Source organism: Solanum tuberosum, unplaced genomic scaffold, assembly GCF_000226075.1.
Source record: "Solanum tuberosum cultivar DM 1-3 516 R44 unplaced genomic scaffold, SolTub_3.0 scf00004, whole genome shotgun sequence".
In the NCBI taxonomy this organism is placed as follows: domain Eukaryota; kingdom Viridiplantae; phylum Streptophyta; class Magnoliopsida; order Solanales; family Solanaceae; genus Solanum; species Solanum tuberosum.
In genome coordinates this window covers 1,911,224-1,928,367 of record NW_006238930.1, presented here as the reverse complement: position 1 = coordinate 1,928,367, position 17,144 = coordinate 1,911,224, and the positions used below count along the sequence as shown (strand labels likewise).

The window sequence follows — 17,144 nt, the reverse complement described above, 5'->3', positions numbered from 1 at the left end:
TGGTGGGAGGAGGGGTCGGGGTGAGGGTGGGTAAAAAAAAATCAAAAAAATTGAAGTTGAAAAATGTTTTTTAAAAATAAGTTTTAGATTGATTTTTTCAACAAAAAAAATGTAATTTGAAGTTGGAGGAAAGTTTTGGAAAATGTTTTCCTTAAGTTTTGAAGGGAAGTCATTTTACTTGAATTTGAGAAAAATGAGTTGATTTGGAAAACATTTTATCCAACCAAACATGAGAAAATTGGAAAATGTTTTCCTTCATACCAAACACACCTTATGTGTATGATAAACTATACATATATATAGTTGTTGTTTTTTCTTTTATTTTTCTCCACTAATAATAGAAAATTATTACACTCACTTTCAAAGTTAAATCAACTGTAAAATCAAGGCAAACAAAAAAATGAAGATGGAAAAGTTTTTGTTGTTTTTTCTACCCTCAGTTCCCATCTTTTTTGTTTTTATGGAAAATAATGGAATTCCAGGGAATATTTTTCAGTATTAAAAAGGTATGTGATAAATTTGAAAGAGACCCTCGTCATGGGTAGCATCATATAAATTAGATTAATTTTTAGGACCATTATATAAAGGTCACTTTAAATTTTGCCCTAGCGAGTTTGTGACCAATATATATAACACGATGTGAGACAATAACTTTTAATAATTGTCAATCTTGACATGGTATGGTCCCTTTTTTAATTAGTATGTTGACTTGTAGAAAATGTTTTCTCAACAAATAATAGTACTCTCTCCGTATTATAATAGTTGATCATTTTTCTTTTTACATGTATATTAAGAAATAATAATAATAAATAAGAAGATCATTTATTAATTCATCTTTTAATTTTTTTTTTGAAATTTTAATTAATACTTTCTTGATTTAATAAGGTACATAATTATAATTATAATTAGGTAATCAACTAATATGAAACGAAGAAGGTATTATAAACTACTGTGGAACGAAGAAAGTATCGGACATGGACAGTGAAACAAAAAAAAGTGACGTGGAAGACAGAATATCTTGCACTTTGTCTGGTTATCGATTGGATTTTGGATTAGCCGAGCAGCGACAGAAATCTTGTAAAAGTCATTTTTTCTCCAACTCTAGAAAAATATGCGGTCTCTATTGGGTCTTTTTCGAATTGATTTAATACTACTAATTGAGTTGCTTATCAATGTAATTAATGTCGAAAACCAAATAGCGACATGAAAAGATACTAATCAAAGTATTTAATACAACTTCTTTCTAATCATGAGTAATATTGTTTGAGGTAAACATTGGATGGGCATTTTTACTTCACCTCGAATTATATACCCCTCCATTTCTATGTATATATCATCATTTTAAATTTTATGTCTCTTCAGAAATTAGGTGAGTCCTTGTTTGGTGATCTCTTGAAATCAATTTTTTAATTAATGAACATAAATTAATCTATTTTGATTAACTAACTTGACCAATGAACATGTATTAGTCATTTAGTTGTTCTAGGTTGGTCAAAAACTTTCAGGGGTCGTTTGGTACAAAAATAAATAATGCATGGATTAGTAACGCATGGATTAACAATGCATGGATTAGTAGCGCATGAATTAGTAATGTAGGGTATATTTTTATCAAATATTTGGTTCATTACTTCCCACCTTATCTTGTGTTTGGATTAAATCACTACAAGAAGTTTCTTTCCAATTATACTCTTGAATTATAATGAGATTTCTATTTCATGTAATTGGGTCAAGGTAGATAATTGCCGGACAATATTATTTTTTATGACATTCTAACTAGCTAGGAGAAAAAAAAATTGTTGTCATGTTTTCTATTTGCTCACAGGGTAAATAATTGTCATGCTAATAAATTAGTCACTCACAAAACGTCCGTTTTCAATTTAAAAAAGACCATCTAGTTTTAAAGTCGAAAAGATGGTAAATAATAGTAAAAAATTGAATAAAACATCTACCTTTACACATAAAAAATGCAAGTTGTAGTTTTAATATGTATGCAATTTTATAAATCGTTCAAAATACAAATAATTAGAAACTATGTATATATATCAACTAATAATATATTCAATTAAAATCACAAACATCATGTGGTGATATATATATATAAATAGGAACAGAAGGAGCAGTAAATAGAAATAAGATTCATCAAATTATCACCATTCCTATATTATTATCGTTCCAAACTCTATAAGAAGATTATTTTTTTCAGAAAAGAAAATTAAAATGAATTATAGAATTAAATCCTGCCTCAAAGATTCTCTTATTATTAAAAAAAGAAAAGAAAAAAAGGATCTCAGCTACATAAAACCTTTAAAATATAGAAAGCAATAAGGTATGAATTAAATAATTGTGACATGGAGTGGTGTCCCATGCCCAACGTTATAACCAAAAATCATGTTTAACGTGCTTTAGTTCTACTTCCTAATTTAGGTAGAAAATTAACAATATCTAAAATATGATCTTATATAAAGCTAGTAGTGCTCATCTTCAACATCCATTTCCTCTAGTTTAATTATTTCTCTACATTTAAAGAAAAAATGCAACTATTATTAGTAATGGCAATTTTTTTTTTTGCAATGCAACATAATATCAATTTTATTTTATTTTCATAAATACATGTAGAAAAAGAACCCACACCTTAATAATGTACGCGTGTTATACAATTTACTTCTTTTAACTAGGTACATGGGTGAATCTAGTGAACGAGAACTCAATTATTATGGCTTAATTAGCTGTATGTATATTTTTAAGAAACTTCACTAAAAGCGATAGATTTTAATTAGTAAACTAAACAAGATATTAAAAAAAATTACGAATACAAATTTATAAAGTTCAAATTTTAAATTTATCTATGATAAGGTATACTATTTTCAATAATGAATATCTTTAGGTATATATATATATATAATAGAAGAGCAGAAGGCTTTGAATACACTAGAAGGTTGGAAGAGAAACAACAGCGTCAAAATTATCAAATAGATTTTTTTGTTTGTTTTTATATATTTTATTTTATATTTGTATTAGGATTCAATTAAATCTGAATTCGTGTATCATAATCCATTTATAAAGGACGTTCTCAATAGAATCTTTTTCATTCCTAGGAGCTTGAATTAATCCCGATACCTCTAATAAAGAATACTGAAAAAATTTCAACCATCACACCATAATCAAAATTCATAAAATTAAATAGGTGCAACAACACAGGCATTGCAGCATTGATCTGTGGTAGAATATAACTATACGAATGTAGGAATTGAAGGACATGATGAGTCCCCATCTTCATCTATTATTATATTAGAAATATGCATGGCCTTCCAAATCACATGCATTTATTATACATCATCAATGTATATTTATATCTTCTTAAATATATCATCAATGTATACTCAATTATTTTTATTTTTATTTGTTATTTTTTAATATATTCAAAACTAGTTATTATTTTGTCCTAAATATTAATTAGTTATTCTCTAAATCATTTTATAAATCTAAAATTATATTTCAATTAATATAAATATTATGATAAATATGGAAAAAATATATAAAATTCAAAGATGATGAGTAAAAGTAATATTTATATTAATGATTGTTTTTGAAGAAAACTACAAAATTCAAAGTAGACGAGTAAAAATGCACGAAGAGTAATTAATATACTAGTAGCATTCTTTCCGCACATGCACCTCATTCATAGTATTTTTGTGTGTGTATATATATATAATCACTAATCATAAAAATGTTTTTCAAAATTATTATTTGTCATCCTTTAAATATATCATCATTGGACTATCGTTCCATTAATTGAAGTTGTAAGAGTGTGAAATATAGTAATAGTATTAACAATGATAAAATAAAAATGCTTCAAAATTGTAGAACATCAAATAATTTGAAATAATTTTTTAAAAATCAAAATATATAATTTTGGATCGGATAAAGTAGTTAAGTTACAACAAAATTTAATGACCCGTACACCATACATGAAACAAGAAAATTGTATTATTATAAATTCTTCTGATATCCATAACTTCCAACCATAAAAACATACTAGCCAGTAAAATGATTTGATTATATACCATTGAAATATGATAAAATTTTATTTACACTCAATGTTAACGATAAATTATTGAATATAAATAAGTCATGTCTTCATATGTACATTTTTTAATTACCACTTAACAATGTAAGAAAAAATCACTTTAATGTTTAACCGCTAATTTATAGTTTATACTTTATATATATACAAACATCTAACAATAAATATATTTTGTTTATTGTTTGGTCGTGAGCGAATAAATATTTGTTGAAAACACATAGTATCGCTTAAATTCCTCGACAAAAGAAGATATATCAATGAGAAAAGGATATCAATGAATTAGCCCCAAAAATATTTTGTGTAACTTTAATTTTTCTATTTATTTTTATTTGTCACATTTATTTTATGAAAGTCAATTTGATTAATTTTTGAAATTAAATTAAAATAAAATACTATAAATTGCAATTTTTCTCATATTAAAATGATGAAAATATATATCTTAAAATATTGATCAAAATTCATACAATTAAACTTTCGAGAAGCAAAATATGACAAATAAAAATAAACGAGGCAAATAATTACACGAATTAAAAGAGCCAGGCTGTTAGGAAAGAAGATTGTGGGGGGAGTATTGAACAAGAGTCCAACATTGTATTTATTAACGATGTTACATTTGATTGTACAAATCGCATTTATTTCTTCTCTAATTAATTATATCACATGGCTCTCTTTTATTCATCCCTTCCTGGTCCGCCTCCTCTTATATATCCTTTTATAAATTTATATTGAAGTCTGATTAATTTAAATTTGTATTGTGTTGTCTCATTCGGGAAGAAGTGTTTTCTATCAAGTATTTTTTACAAATTTAGGATTCAAATTCGAAACTTCTGATTTAGAAAAGAGCACCCCATATGATGCACTAGGTGGTGTACGCAATATCTTTAGTATTTTATTTATCACACATGCATTTCTCATTTAATTTCGCAATTTGGTAAACCTAATTAATATCAATGAGTCGATGGAACAAACTTCCCAAACAATCATATTTCGTATAGTTTTACAACACATATTTATACTCAATTGGACTAAAATTTAGGGAACCTAACCTCTCCAAAATGCAACTTGAACTTCATAATATTATTTGACATTTAATTATTACTCCTGTCCGATCCAAAATAATTGATCTTTTACAAGAGCATGATAAGATATTTAATTCTCTTCAGAATTTTCCCTTGTCCCATTTCAATTAAATTTAATGATAATTATATCAACCTAAAAAGAAAAGAAAATATAATAATTTACTCCCTCTGTCCACTTTTAATTGTCCTGTTGCATTTTTCGAAAGTCAATTTGATTAATTTTTAAAGTTAAATTAGATTACATTAATTTAATATGTTAAACCAAAAATTAATATATTCAAAAACTATACGAAAAGTACTATAAATTGCAATTTTTTGCATATTATTATGATGAAAAAAAAATTACATCATAAAATGTTAATCAAAATTCTTATAGTTTGAATCTAAAAAAGGAAACCACGACAATTAAAAGTGGACAGAGGAAGTATTATTTTAGGAGTAAGCGAATTCCTAAACTCATCTATCCATGCCTAAAACATTATGGATTGGGGGGATTGGTATTAAATATGACATGTTTTCACATAACTTAATAATTTATGATTATATTGAGTACACATGAGTATTTTTTAACTCTAGATTGTACTTCAAAGATAGTATATAAAGTTATTGTAACTTTCGGCAAGTGCGTATAAATAGTAAAAAATAATAAATATATTTCTTTCCCTAGTCCCCTACTCACTTATCTCCTAGAAAAAGAAATGGAAATTGTTAGTTTCATAGGCACTTCACAATCAAAATCATGTCATAAACGAGACATTAATTATTGATACTAGAAAATTTGAAATGATGGTAAGTAAAAAAGGTATTAATTGAATTGCTTATCCCACCACCCACAAGTCTATTATGAAATTACACTATTAAATACTATATTTCACTTGTTGTATCATATTATTTGTCTTAATTTTTATTTACTTATTTGTTCATTGATTTTTACTTGTTTATTTTGAATTTTGCATGCCCCTTAAAAAATAATGATTAATATGTATTTTACATAATACCAATATATAGTCTTATACTTTGAGAAATGATTTGAAAAATAAGTAAATATTAGTGATGGTAAAATATAAAATTATTAATTTTGATATGTTAAAAGCGAAAAGGAAAAGAAAAAGAGAACAAAGAAATCAGCTTTTAAGTGATTATGTAATCTAATTGAGGAAAACTCTTTTACATTAGCAATGTATAGAGTCAAAACTCTAAAGAAAGAGTATAATTAATACTCCCTCCGTCCCATTTTATGTGATGTACTTTGATTTTGGCACAAACTTTAAGGAAAAAATGGGAAAGACTTTTTAAAAACTTGTGGTCCAAAATGAATGATAGAAATTTGTGTGGTTGTAAATCATTTCATTAAGGGTAAAAAAGACATTTTTATAGGCAAATTGTTACTTAAAATAGAAATGTGTCATTCTTTTTGGGACTGACTAAAAAGGAAAGTGAGTCATATAAATTGGGACAGAGGGAGTATTTATATTAAAACGCCGTTTTTACGGATGAAATACTTATTAAGATGGTCTAATAGGGGAATTTAAAGAGAAGCTACATATATCCTACCACTATTTATATTATGTAGGCAAATAAATGAGTATCTAATGTGAAATGACACTGACAACAGTGAACAAAGAATAGACCTTCCTTTTGAATAATATTAATTCTCGTACCTTAACTTATATGTGTGTATATATAATGTATCTAAATCACACTTCAATTCTCATGGACCTAAATGTGTGTATAATATACTTTTATCATGTTGTTTCTACAAGAGAATGTTACTCTCTCTATTTTTGATTTATTTATCAAATTTTCTCTAACTTGAAATTTAAGTTTTATTTTGAGTAAATTTTAGGTTTAGCAAATATAAAAATCATATTTGTATGTTATAGCTATAGTTTGTAAATTGTATAATCTGTGTTTGTATAAAGCGAGAAAGAGAGAAAGACAAAAGAAAACTGGACTGGGAAAGATCTGTATTTGTATAATTATAAGTGTATAAGACGAAAATATATGTATTGCATTTGTATATACAATTTTCTCTCGCATTATACAAACACAAACGCATTTTATACATTTGCGTTTGTATAAAGTGAGAGAGGCGAGGGAGAGACTGGCGAGAGTGGCGAGAGAAATCTAAGGAGAGAGGCGAATGACAATTGTTTGCTACGGGTTATAATTAAATCAAATTGTGATTATATCATTTAATTTGAATTAATAGTTTACTTATTTACACAATTTTCCCTTTTATTTTCCGCATGTAACATTTTTGGACTAGTTCGATAAAAGGGCCATTGGGCTTCTAGTTTTGGAGACAAAAGGGTCTAACAAGCCCACAGACCCGTTTCTTGGAAACCTTTTATTTGCCATCTCATCAGATGAGAGGTACTGAGATAGGAATACGGTGAGGCGAGTATGGTATAGTCTGATTTATATTAGAATATTTTGAAAAATTAAAATTTTTGACAACAAAATTTTGGGGCTGATTTTCGTTTTTTGTATTTTTTTTTTTAAAAAAAATATGGGTGAATTTTATAAACTCTACAAATGATTTTATAATTTTATTTTTTTAAAAGAAGAAGAAATCAATGATATAACCGAAATTTGAAATGATATTGTGAAAAATTGAAAATGTTGAAATTTCAGAGTTGTTTACGTTCTTCAGGATGAAAAAGAGAAGCAAAATAAGTATATCTCATCCAACATTTCAATTAAAAAGTGTTAAAAGTTGTGGGGTGTAAAAAAAAATGATTTTGCATAACTAGAGTTTAAAAAAAATAGTATGAATGAGCTTTTAAAAAAATAGTAAATGATATAATTGAGCCAAGCTTTTAAAAAATGACATGAATAAACCTTTTCTTAAAATTCAATAACATATTTGAGCTTCTTCGCATCAATTTAAAATACCTACTAAATATAAAAAAGAACTTTAAAATACCAAATCTTATGAACTGATTTGAAATGATAATTTTTTAAAATTTAAAACTAAAAATGATCAAATTAAAGTTTCCAATACTGCAACCTAAATTTTGGCACCACATTGAAAGTTGTGTTGTATAGAAGAGACCAAATGCTATCACCATATTCACTTACAAAAAAAGAATGGCCAAAGTCATCTCTAGCCCCTTAAAGTTGTCCGCATAATTCACTTAGACACCTCAACTAGGGGTAGTACCTATTGAACACTTTAACCTTAAAAAATTTATATCTATTAGACACAAAATGTCAATCAGTTAAAATATAAAATTGCGTGCAGCTCAAACGCAAATACATAGCAGGTGTACCAATGAAACAACGACATGTGGCGGTTGAATTCAATTTTTAAAAAGTTCTATTTAAATAATCCAAAAGGAATTTTAAGAATATAAAAATTAACTTTTTTAATTAACGCCCCCCCCCATCCCCGCACCCACCCAACCCAACCCTCTCATCTTCTTCTTTACCCCTTTCCGCCGGCGTCGACACACAAATAAAACATCTCCCAACTCTTTCATTCCCTTTCATCAGCATCGACAACACCTCCTACCCATTGCCTTCATCTTCTTTCGATAATAAACATTTATCACAGTTACAAAAAATAATAACAAACTTACATTTATCACAGCTACAAAAAATAATAACAAACTTTTGCTGAAAAAAGAATTGATTCAGTTTTCTTTCATCAAAATAAATGGAGTTTTCGCCAAAATATTTATAACCTGAAAAAAAGAGGAAAAAACAGAAGAATAGTTGGAGAGGGTGAGAGAAAGAGAGAGAAAGTTGGTGGGGTGGGGTGACATGGGAGGTAACAAGAATAGTACAGAGATGGCGGATGGAAATCATTGAGGTTGTTCCTAGGAAGAAGACGTCCTTTTTTTTTTATTGTTAGTTAATTGTTTTTGGTTTCTTTATTAATTAATGTCAAGGTCAATAAATTTTAAAAAATGTAGTTTTTTCAGTTAAAATAAAAAGGAAAATGTTTTTTCGGCATCTTCACGCGCCCATGGAAAGTGAATCACTGGGGTGGTAGAGATGGTCAATAGGTACTAGGTATAGTTGAGGTGTCTAAATGAATAATGAGAACAACTTTGAGGGGACGCAGATGACTTTGGCCAAAAAAGAATACATACATCTAGTCTAGACAGTTCATGCGGTCAATGAAACACCATATATCCATCTTCTTTTTAGTTTAAGATATTTCATTGCTAATCTTTTCATCATCGATACTGTTCATTAATTTGTTTAGAAGTAGCAATATTTTATACCAATTTAAATGTATCCTAGTTGTTATAATCTTCCAATCCATCGAACATTTGGCTATTGGGTAAACTTGGTCAAACCATCATTTAAACAAATGTCACTTCAACAAAACCCAAGCAAATCTATACAAGACTGAACAACAAATTAAAAACCAAGCAAATCTATACAAGACTGAACAAATTAGGTTTATGAAAATAATTAAAAGAAAAAAATATGATAAGAGAAAGGATCGATGGAATTAATATCTACAGAGGCATTTTGTTCGACAATATTAGGACAAAAAATAAAGAATAAAAATTGATGGAATGTAAGGGCGATACAGGCAGCATAGACCTGAGATAATTCCTAGCTGCAAAGCGGTACCCTATAAAAATCAGTATATGCACTTTTTATATATTAGGAGTCTGGGCATATGCATGCTTTAGCAGCCACAGATCCTATTTCCTAGTGCAATTCAAATACAAACCAACAATCAAATTTACAAATAATGCAAAAAAAATAATCATCCTATGTTGAAACCTGCAAGCTCTCTCGTTAACATGGTGATAGGGAACCCTAACTCCCGAAATGTTGCTATTTATGGAGTACAAAGTTATCTTAGATGGGCCAATTCCATTTACCCAGAAAGAAAATGGGCTCAAAAAGGGATTTAGGACCATTGGGCTTCCAGCTCTTGGCCCAATATTATTGAGAAGCAAAAATTTACACCTTCAAAATGAGTTCAGATTTGGAATAGAATTCAGATTTTTTTATGTATAAAATATAAATCTCTCGTAAAAATGACTTAAAATGATCTGTTCTTTTTAATAAAAAGCTAAAAAAAACTATTTATCTTGAAACCTTCAAAAATCAAAAGTAAAGAAAATTTTGCCCAATGGAACAAAATTTATTAAACTTAAGAGTTCCTCCCATGGGACAAGCGGATCAAAAGTTCAAAAATTACGTATTCCAAAATGATTCTTGCAAATTGCTTGTCGAGAAAATAGTGAATTATAGATTTAAACAAGTATCTCTTAACATCTTGAAATTTGAATGATGATGCACAAAGTGGTAACTCAACCCGATAATAATACACGATTCAAATTTGTTATAACATACTATTAGAATTGACATAATATTAAGCTAAATTCAATATTAAATTGTTCCACCAAATTTTATAAATCTGAAAGTTCCTTACAACTATTTGGATGGTTGTTACTTGAGTATTATTCTGTGGATGGAATGCTTGAATTTTATTTCTAGATGCAAAATTTGAATAGATAATAGCATTTTCAATAACATTTATATTCTTTACTGTGTGTGTATCATATTATAGAATTACTAATAAGTTTACTTTAAAAACCTTAGTTGTTGCAAGTATTAGATATAAAAGTAATTACAAAAATAATTGGAGACATTCATTTTCCTATTCTTTTCACAAATTATGCCTAATAAAATTTTAAGGCATCGTTGCATAAAAGGGAAAAAAGAGGTACATAATGACAAAAAAAGAAAGAGTAATTTCCTTAGATAGTCATTCATGTTTGCTAAATTACCTAGTAATATCACTTTTGTTTGTTTTAGGACTACAATATCACCTAAGCATATTTTTCTCAAAATATACTTGACACAAAAAAACATTTTTCTCTCTCTCCTATGTCACATTATTCCTCTTTTACTAATAATTAAAAAGATTAACTTTTTAAATCAACCTATATGATATACTCGGTAAAAATAATAATTACATAACACAAAGTGAACATTTTTAAACAACTCATATTTATTTTCTGTTATTACGGTTAACACTAATTATTTATTCTAAATCATTCATTCTTTAAGTTCTTATAAAATGCACAAGGTGAACATTAAAAACAAGTAAAAGTGAACAAAAAAAAAAGAAAAAATTTGACGTTAGAGAACAATTTTCACGTACTCATAAAAAATCAAGAGTATTATATCAACTAATTCTTTTTACGGATTTTTTCTAGCAACTATTCCCTCTGTCCATTTTTATTTATTCATTACGTTATAAATAATTATTCATTTGTTACTTGTTTTCTTTAGAAAATCAAGTGATAATTTATCACTTAATTCCTAATCCACTCTTATTATTAACTAGTGCACTTGATCGCGCTTCGCGCGATTATTAACTAGTGCACTTGATCGCACTTCGCGCGATTATTAAAAAAAGTCAACATATGATTGAATATTAATTTCATATATTTTATTGAAGAAAAATAATTTTTTTAATCAATTAAACATTTGTTTATAACTGCATCTTGCTTATAATTCTTTTAGTATCTTATATATGAAGTTCTTTAATTTGACAAAGGATATGTGAGTAACATTCCAAGCTAAATAAAGAAGTATCAATTTATCAAATATAAAAATATGAACAAATATTAATATTACAATTTTTGTAATATATATTAATCAAACAATCTTTTCATTATTTTATTATTTTTTTGATTTCGTGATTCTTTATATAATTTATAAAATATGTGTGAACATCAAGATTAAATATGAATCTATTTATTTAAATCAATATATATTAACTGAAATGAAAAAAGAATAAGATAATGTAAAAACTGATAATGCAAACTTAAGAAATAGAATGTTTCATTTAAGTATTCATAAACAACAAATTTTAAAAGTACTAAATTATTTCAATGATTTTCTTTAAAAAAAACACAGATTACTAAAAAGGATATTCATGTCAAGTGGCCGGTAATTATAATACTGAAACTCTCTCCATAATAATTTTCTAGTCTTCTCATTTTTACACTATTTGATATATCTCTTTACTCCTGCAAGAAGCAATACATTACAAAAATTGATGCACTACAAAGTGAGAATTATAAGAAAGTAAATTAAAATTTCACATAGTACATTCTTGCTCAGAATCAATGTAAAATATCATTTTTTAAATGAATATTTAATGTATGAGGTCTTTTTAAATCCAATTGAATAATAAATAATTTAGAAAAAATGAAGAAAAAATGTCAAAAAAAATGAGTCAGAAATATATTTAGATATTTTTAAGGAAGAAAAAAAAGTATATAACCTTTTCTATGCCTAAATTTAATTAACACTTCATATAGAATAAATTTTTTATAACAACGAAGTTTATATTTGATTTAGCATCTAAATTGTATATTTGATCAATAATTTTAGTTTAAAACGTAGAAGCCCTCCTCCCTAATGACTTTCTCATTCTTTTCTTATGCAACAATAATTTCATAAGAAAAATTATCTTTATTATTTCTCAAAAGATATGTCAAATTAATACTGAACAAGTAAAGATGTAAAGATGGACGGAAGGAGTAGAAACTAACTTTTCCAGTTTAAAAAAATTAAAAAAGAAAAGATTAACCATATAAATAATAAGAAAAATTAATCTATTTATGTATACTCATACACATATTGAAAAGCACATATATAAAATGAGTGGAGGAAATAAAATAAAAATATTGCGATAAGAAAGTATGGTGAAAGACAACGGAAATTATAATACCTTGACAAATCGGCTTACTCTATCAAAAACTCATACAATAAATATAACATATGAGTTATTTTAAAAAGTTAAATTTTTTAAGAAAAAATGAAAATGTGACATCACTACATCAAAAATGATCTTTAGCGGCAATTAATTAACGGCAATAGCTCAATTGCCACTAAATATGTATTTTTAGAGGCAATTAACACTCTTTGTATATGTTCCTAAAATCTTTAGCAACATTGGATCTAATAACACTTAACTAATGCCGGTAAAGGCTTTAACACTCTTTATTAATGTGTTTATTTATTACCGCTAAAAGTTGTTTTGATTGTAGTGCATGGCATCCCAATAGGAGAGAGAACAATTCTTTTTTTGTGTCTAGTATATTTTGAAGAAAATATATAAAGTTGGGTGATATTGTGGTCCTAAAACAAACATAAGTGATATTACTAGGTAATGTCTCAAACATGGGTGACTATCTAGGGAAATTACTCCAAAAAGAAATAGAAACAAAAAGATAGACAAACTAGAAATCCGAGGGGTTGGTGTCCAATACAGTATAGATCGAGTAAGAGTTCAGTAGCAAGGCAAGAGTAAAAGAAACAAATAGGACTATGAAATAATTAGTAATGACATGATGGAAAAGAGTAACAAATAGCAATTGAATCGAACAACATCATACTACTTGTTGCATCAAATGAGTCTTTTAGTTGTTACATAACAAATTTAATCTTGCAATACAATATACTTATGTTGTATTTAAGCTAATAGTACAACAGAATACATGGTAACAAGTAACAACCATCCGAAAAGCTGTAGATAGCGTCCAAATATGTACTAACTAATTAAGAAACTGTATATAATGTCATCGACCCATCAACCAATTTATTATATAAGCATATATGAACTACAATTTACACACACCAGAAAATGTGAGATAATCACTTATTTTGCCGTAGAAAACATTTTCTGAAAAAAGTTTTTCATCATAGGAAACGCACCCTGCTTTTCTTCAGGAAATGGGATGGAAGCACAGCAATGGAAATAACCATTGCCATCATAGACAAACCTTTGTGAAAGATGAGCTTCACGGATATAACACTCTCCCCACTCTTCTGAGCCATATTGAGCAAAAATTGTTCGTGCATCAAAGGGCTCAGTTTTTCCTGATGTTTTACTGCTACAATTTACAAAATAGTAAGTCAGTGCAACCTTAACAACAAAGATAGTTATGCAACTGGTAGAAACATAATAGACTTTAAGCCGAGAATAAACTAGACACAATGGAAGAATAAAAAACGTCACCTTTTACTATGTCCCGCATTCATTAGTGTGGCATGCAACTGTATTAGAAGACAAATTTAGGAATTTCCACCAGGAGAGTTTCATGGTAAGAGGAAAAAGAAAAAAAAAGCCACCAGAGACGATAAAATATATACTTGAATAAGCTGAGGCATAATGTTCAAGTATTTAATGTTTGATACCAGAACAAAAACAAATGACACCACAAGAAAGTTACAGCATGCAAAATGCAACTGAAGAAATAAGTCCATGCATATAGTTGGAATGCAGGAGGTGAGAATCGAAAAAGCCAAATTCCAAAGGTATCAAAAATAAAATGGTTGCAGCCATATTGATTCTTGGTAGTGAGTAAATCTACTTCCCTTTTCAAAACAGGCTCGAACCATTTCTGGCTGTAGTTATTTTATAGCCAAGGAATCCCAGAGGGAACTCGGGGGATTACAGGCCCTCCTGTTTACCCCTCTCCACTTAAATAACAGGCTTTTGTACCATAGACCCAAATCCGGGGGGAGCATTATAGACCCTTGATTGTGATGAATAAATTGCTTTTACACGGTAAATGAAAAGCAAGGACGCAACAGCACTAGATTGAATGGTCAAAGAGAGAGCCTTAATGGACAAAACAATAAAGAAATTGCCAACAAAATCAACCAGAATAAAGAATTAACACATTGAGAGCTATACCAGTAACCCACGGTTTGCATCCTTTTCAAGAACAAGACCAGCTTCAATGAACGCATCTATTATCACCCCTAGAAAAGCTAAGGTATAACAAATACAATTAAACAGGTACTAAATTCCTTTAAAATAGCAGAGAAATTAAAATAGTGGCAAGAGCAAGGGAAGAACATGCCAAATATTGTGGATACGACAAGCACGTTTAAGTCTGTCTATACCACCAATTACTTCCAGAGGAGCATGTACAACATAAGCTTTTGGTGGAGTACCTCTATCTGGCATGCATTCCTGCAGAATAAGAACAAATCTGAGTTCCAGCCAAGAAAAGTTATGCCTTTGTCAAATCTCATTATAAGCAACAGCCTCGAAACATCTACATGATAGCAGTCTCTCTTCCTAATACACACAGGGAACAACCAATCGAACAAGCATTCACAAAAAGAGATTGGAGTCACATGAAAAGGCATATAAAATCACTATTTAGATTCTTTTTGCAGTACTAAATCATTTTGTTCAATTGCATTGCGTAATTCCAAGTTTGTCAACATTGCGTTGAAGGCTCTAATACATAGTTCCCTTTGTTTGTTTCAGAGTTGAAAATTTACAGAAGCCTATAATTGCATAACTTGGATAAAGACTTACCAATCCCTTCAGTCTTATATACACAGGTCGTCGCTCCAAAGCATCCATTACTTTTGGTGAGACCCTCTGGAAGGACAATGAAAAGCAATTTATATATTACGAAAAGTTAGAGTACGAAAAATATATTACAAAAGGAATAAAATGGCCATCTAAGTATAAACTTTTACCCGCAAAACGTCAGCAGCAGCTTCAATTCGATCAGTATTCCAAAGCTTCAGCATTTGCACAGTCAAGTGTAATGTATTTGGCTTAATAAAAATGGACTTGTCAATTCCCAAACCTGTTGAATCGAAAAACATTTGTCAGAAATTATGACATAATGAAGAAAGCAATGAGCCCACGGGCTAAATTGAACATAAGAAGAAAATGCAGAAATAAGAATTTTCATCTGAATTAACTTTATTAGTTTGAAGAGCTGAATTCTTAAAGTTGTTGAGCTTGGTGACCATTTCATCCGGCAAGGTCAATGGAAGTGATACAAAATGAGTGTACCCAACGTTTTTGCTTTTAATTGCCTACAGGAGAAAGAGGCGCACATAAAACCTTTAGGAATAACTCAATCAGTCAAACAAGTGGAAGTAACTCTACTAACAATAAATTTGTATTCTTGATTTTATCAGTAGTTTTAGAATTTATCACAGAGAACGTAACATCCATAGTAAAGAGTCTAGTGATAGTGATAAAAGCATCCTGAGTTCAAACAGTTATAAATCTTCGATCTATAACACCAAATTTTACACAAAAATAGTATGAAACAACCAGATAACCAAATTCAGCTGAAAAAAACTCACTTGAGAAGTCGACATAGTATGAAAGCTGCAAGTCTCTCGTTGCTATGGAGGAGAAAATTTGTGCTTCTATTTTTCTTCAGTGCTTGCACTTGTTAATTTTGACCCTTCTCTTGGTTGGGATGAATGGGTCAATCCACGTGATGTTTACCAATTTTTTCCAGTCGGACCCACCCAAGTTCCAACTAAATAATAAGAACGGGAATTATCATATACTACTTTAATTCGATAAGTGGGGTTTGGAAGAGTAATGTGTATTCAGGCTTATCATACTATTGTGAAAGTAGAAAGACAATTTTGTATTGATCCTCGGCTCAAGTAAATCATATCAATATCAAGTATGGTAAGAAAATACAACACTGAAGAAACATATTTAAGGTCATGTCTTCCGTATATTGCAAGTATGTCATGTTCTATCTAATCAGTTTTTTACTTTTCGCCTATTTCTATACTTCTTCTCATACTGTCCATAGTTAGCCTCTCACGTCTCCCTAAAGTATTTGTGCATTTCCTCTTTATCATTTTGTCCACTATGAAGGTCATTTTCACTTTATCTCAAATATCTTCGTTCCTAATTTTATCTCTAGTAGTATATCCTATCTCGACATCCTCATCTTCGCTATTTTCATAATTTTTTTTTGAATGTGTAAGCTCTTGAGCAACCAACACTATGCCCTTACAATATAAGTGGTCTGACAACCAATTTATAAAACTTAGTTTTATGTCTTGATCACACACTCTCATTATACAACATACCAAATACGGGCCTTTATTTCATCCATCCAACACCATCAATATGATATGTGTCATTATCTTTAGCTAGCGTTTGATCCCTAGTTCTCAAATATTTTTGGCAAATTATA

At 28.7% G+C, this 17,144-nt stretch overlaps 1 protein-coding gene across 5 annotated transcripts; it reads right to left on the bottom strand.

Annotated features, from left to right (window-relative positions):
* Positions 1-13,506: 13,506 nt before the first annotated feature.
* Positions 13,507-16,440, bottom strand: LOC102605557 (activating signal cointegrator 1 complex subunit 1-like). Of its 5 annotated transcripts, none has more exons than XM_006338370.2 (8): positions 16,285-16,440; positions 15,891-16,008; positions 15,661-15,773; positions 15,494-15,559; positions 15,121-15,139; positions 14,858-14,934; positions 14,177-14,214; positions 13,507-14,051 (listed from the first exon to the last, which is right to left on the bottom strand). In XM_006338370.2, the coding sequence occupies exons 1-8, from the start codon at positions 16,297-16,299 to the stop codon at positions 13,817-13,819; spliced, it is 681 nt and encodes a 226-aa protein (XP_006338432.1). In that variant the 5' UTR covers positions 16,300-16,440; the 3' UTR covers positions 13,507-13,816. The 5 variants fall into 5 exon arrangements, with proteins under 5 accessions (XP_006338432.1, XP_006338431.1, XP_006338429.1 ...); XM_006338369.2 differs by having other exon boundaries at positions 15,070-15,139; positions 16,285-16,439; XM_006338367.2 differs by having other exon boundaries at positions 14,858-14,925; positions 15,043-15,139; positions 16,285-16,438.
* Positions 16,441-17,144: the final 704 nt, after the last annotated feature.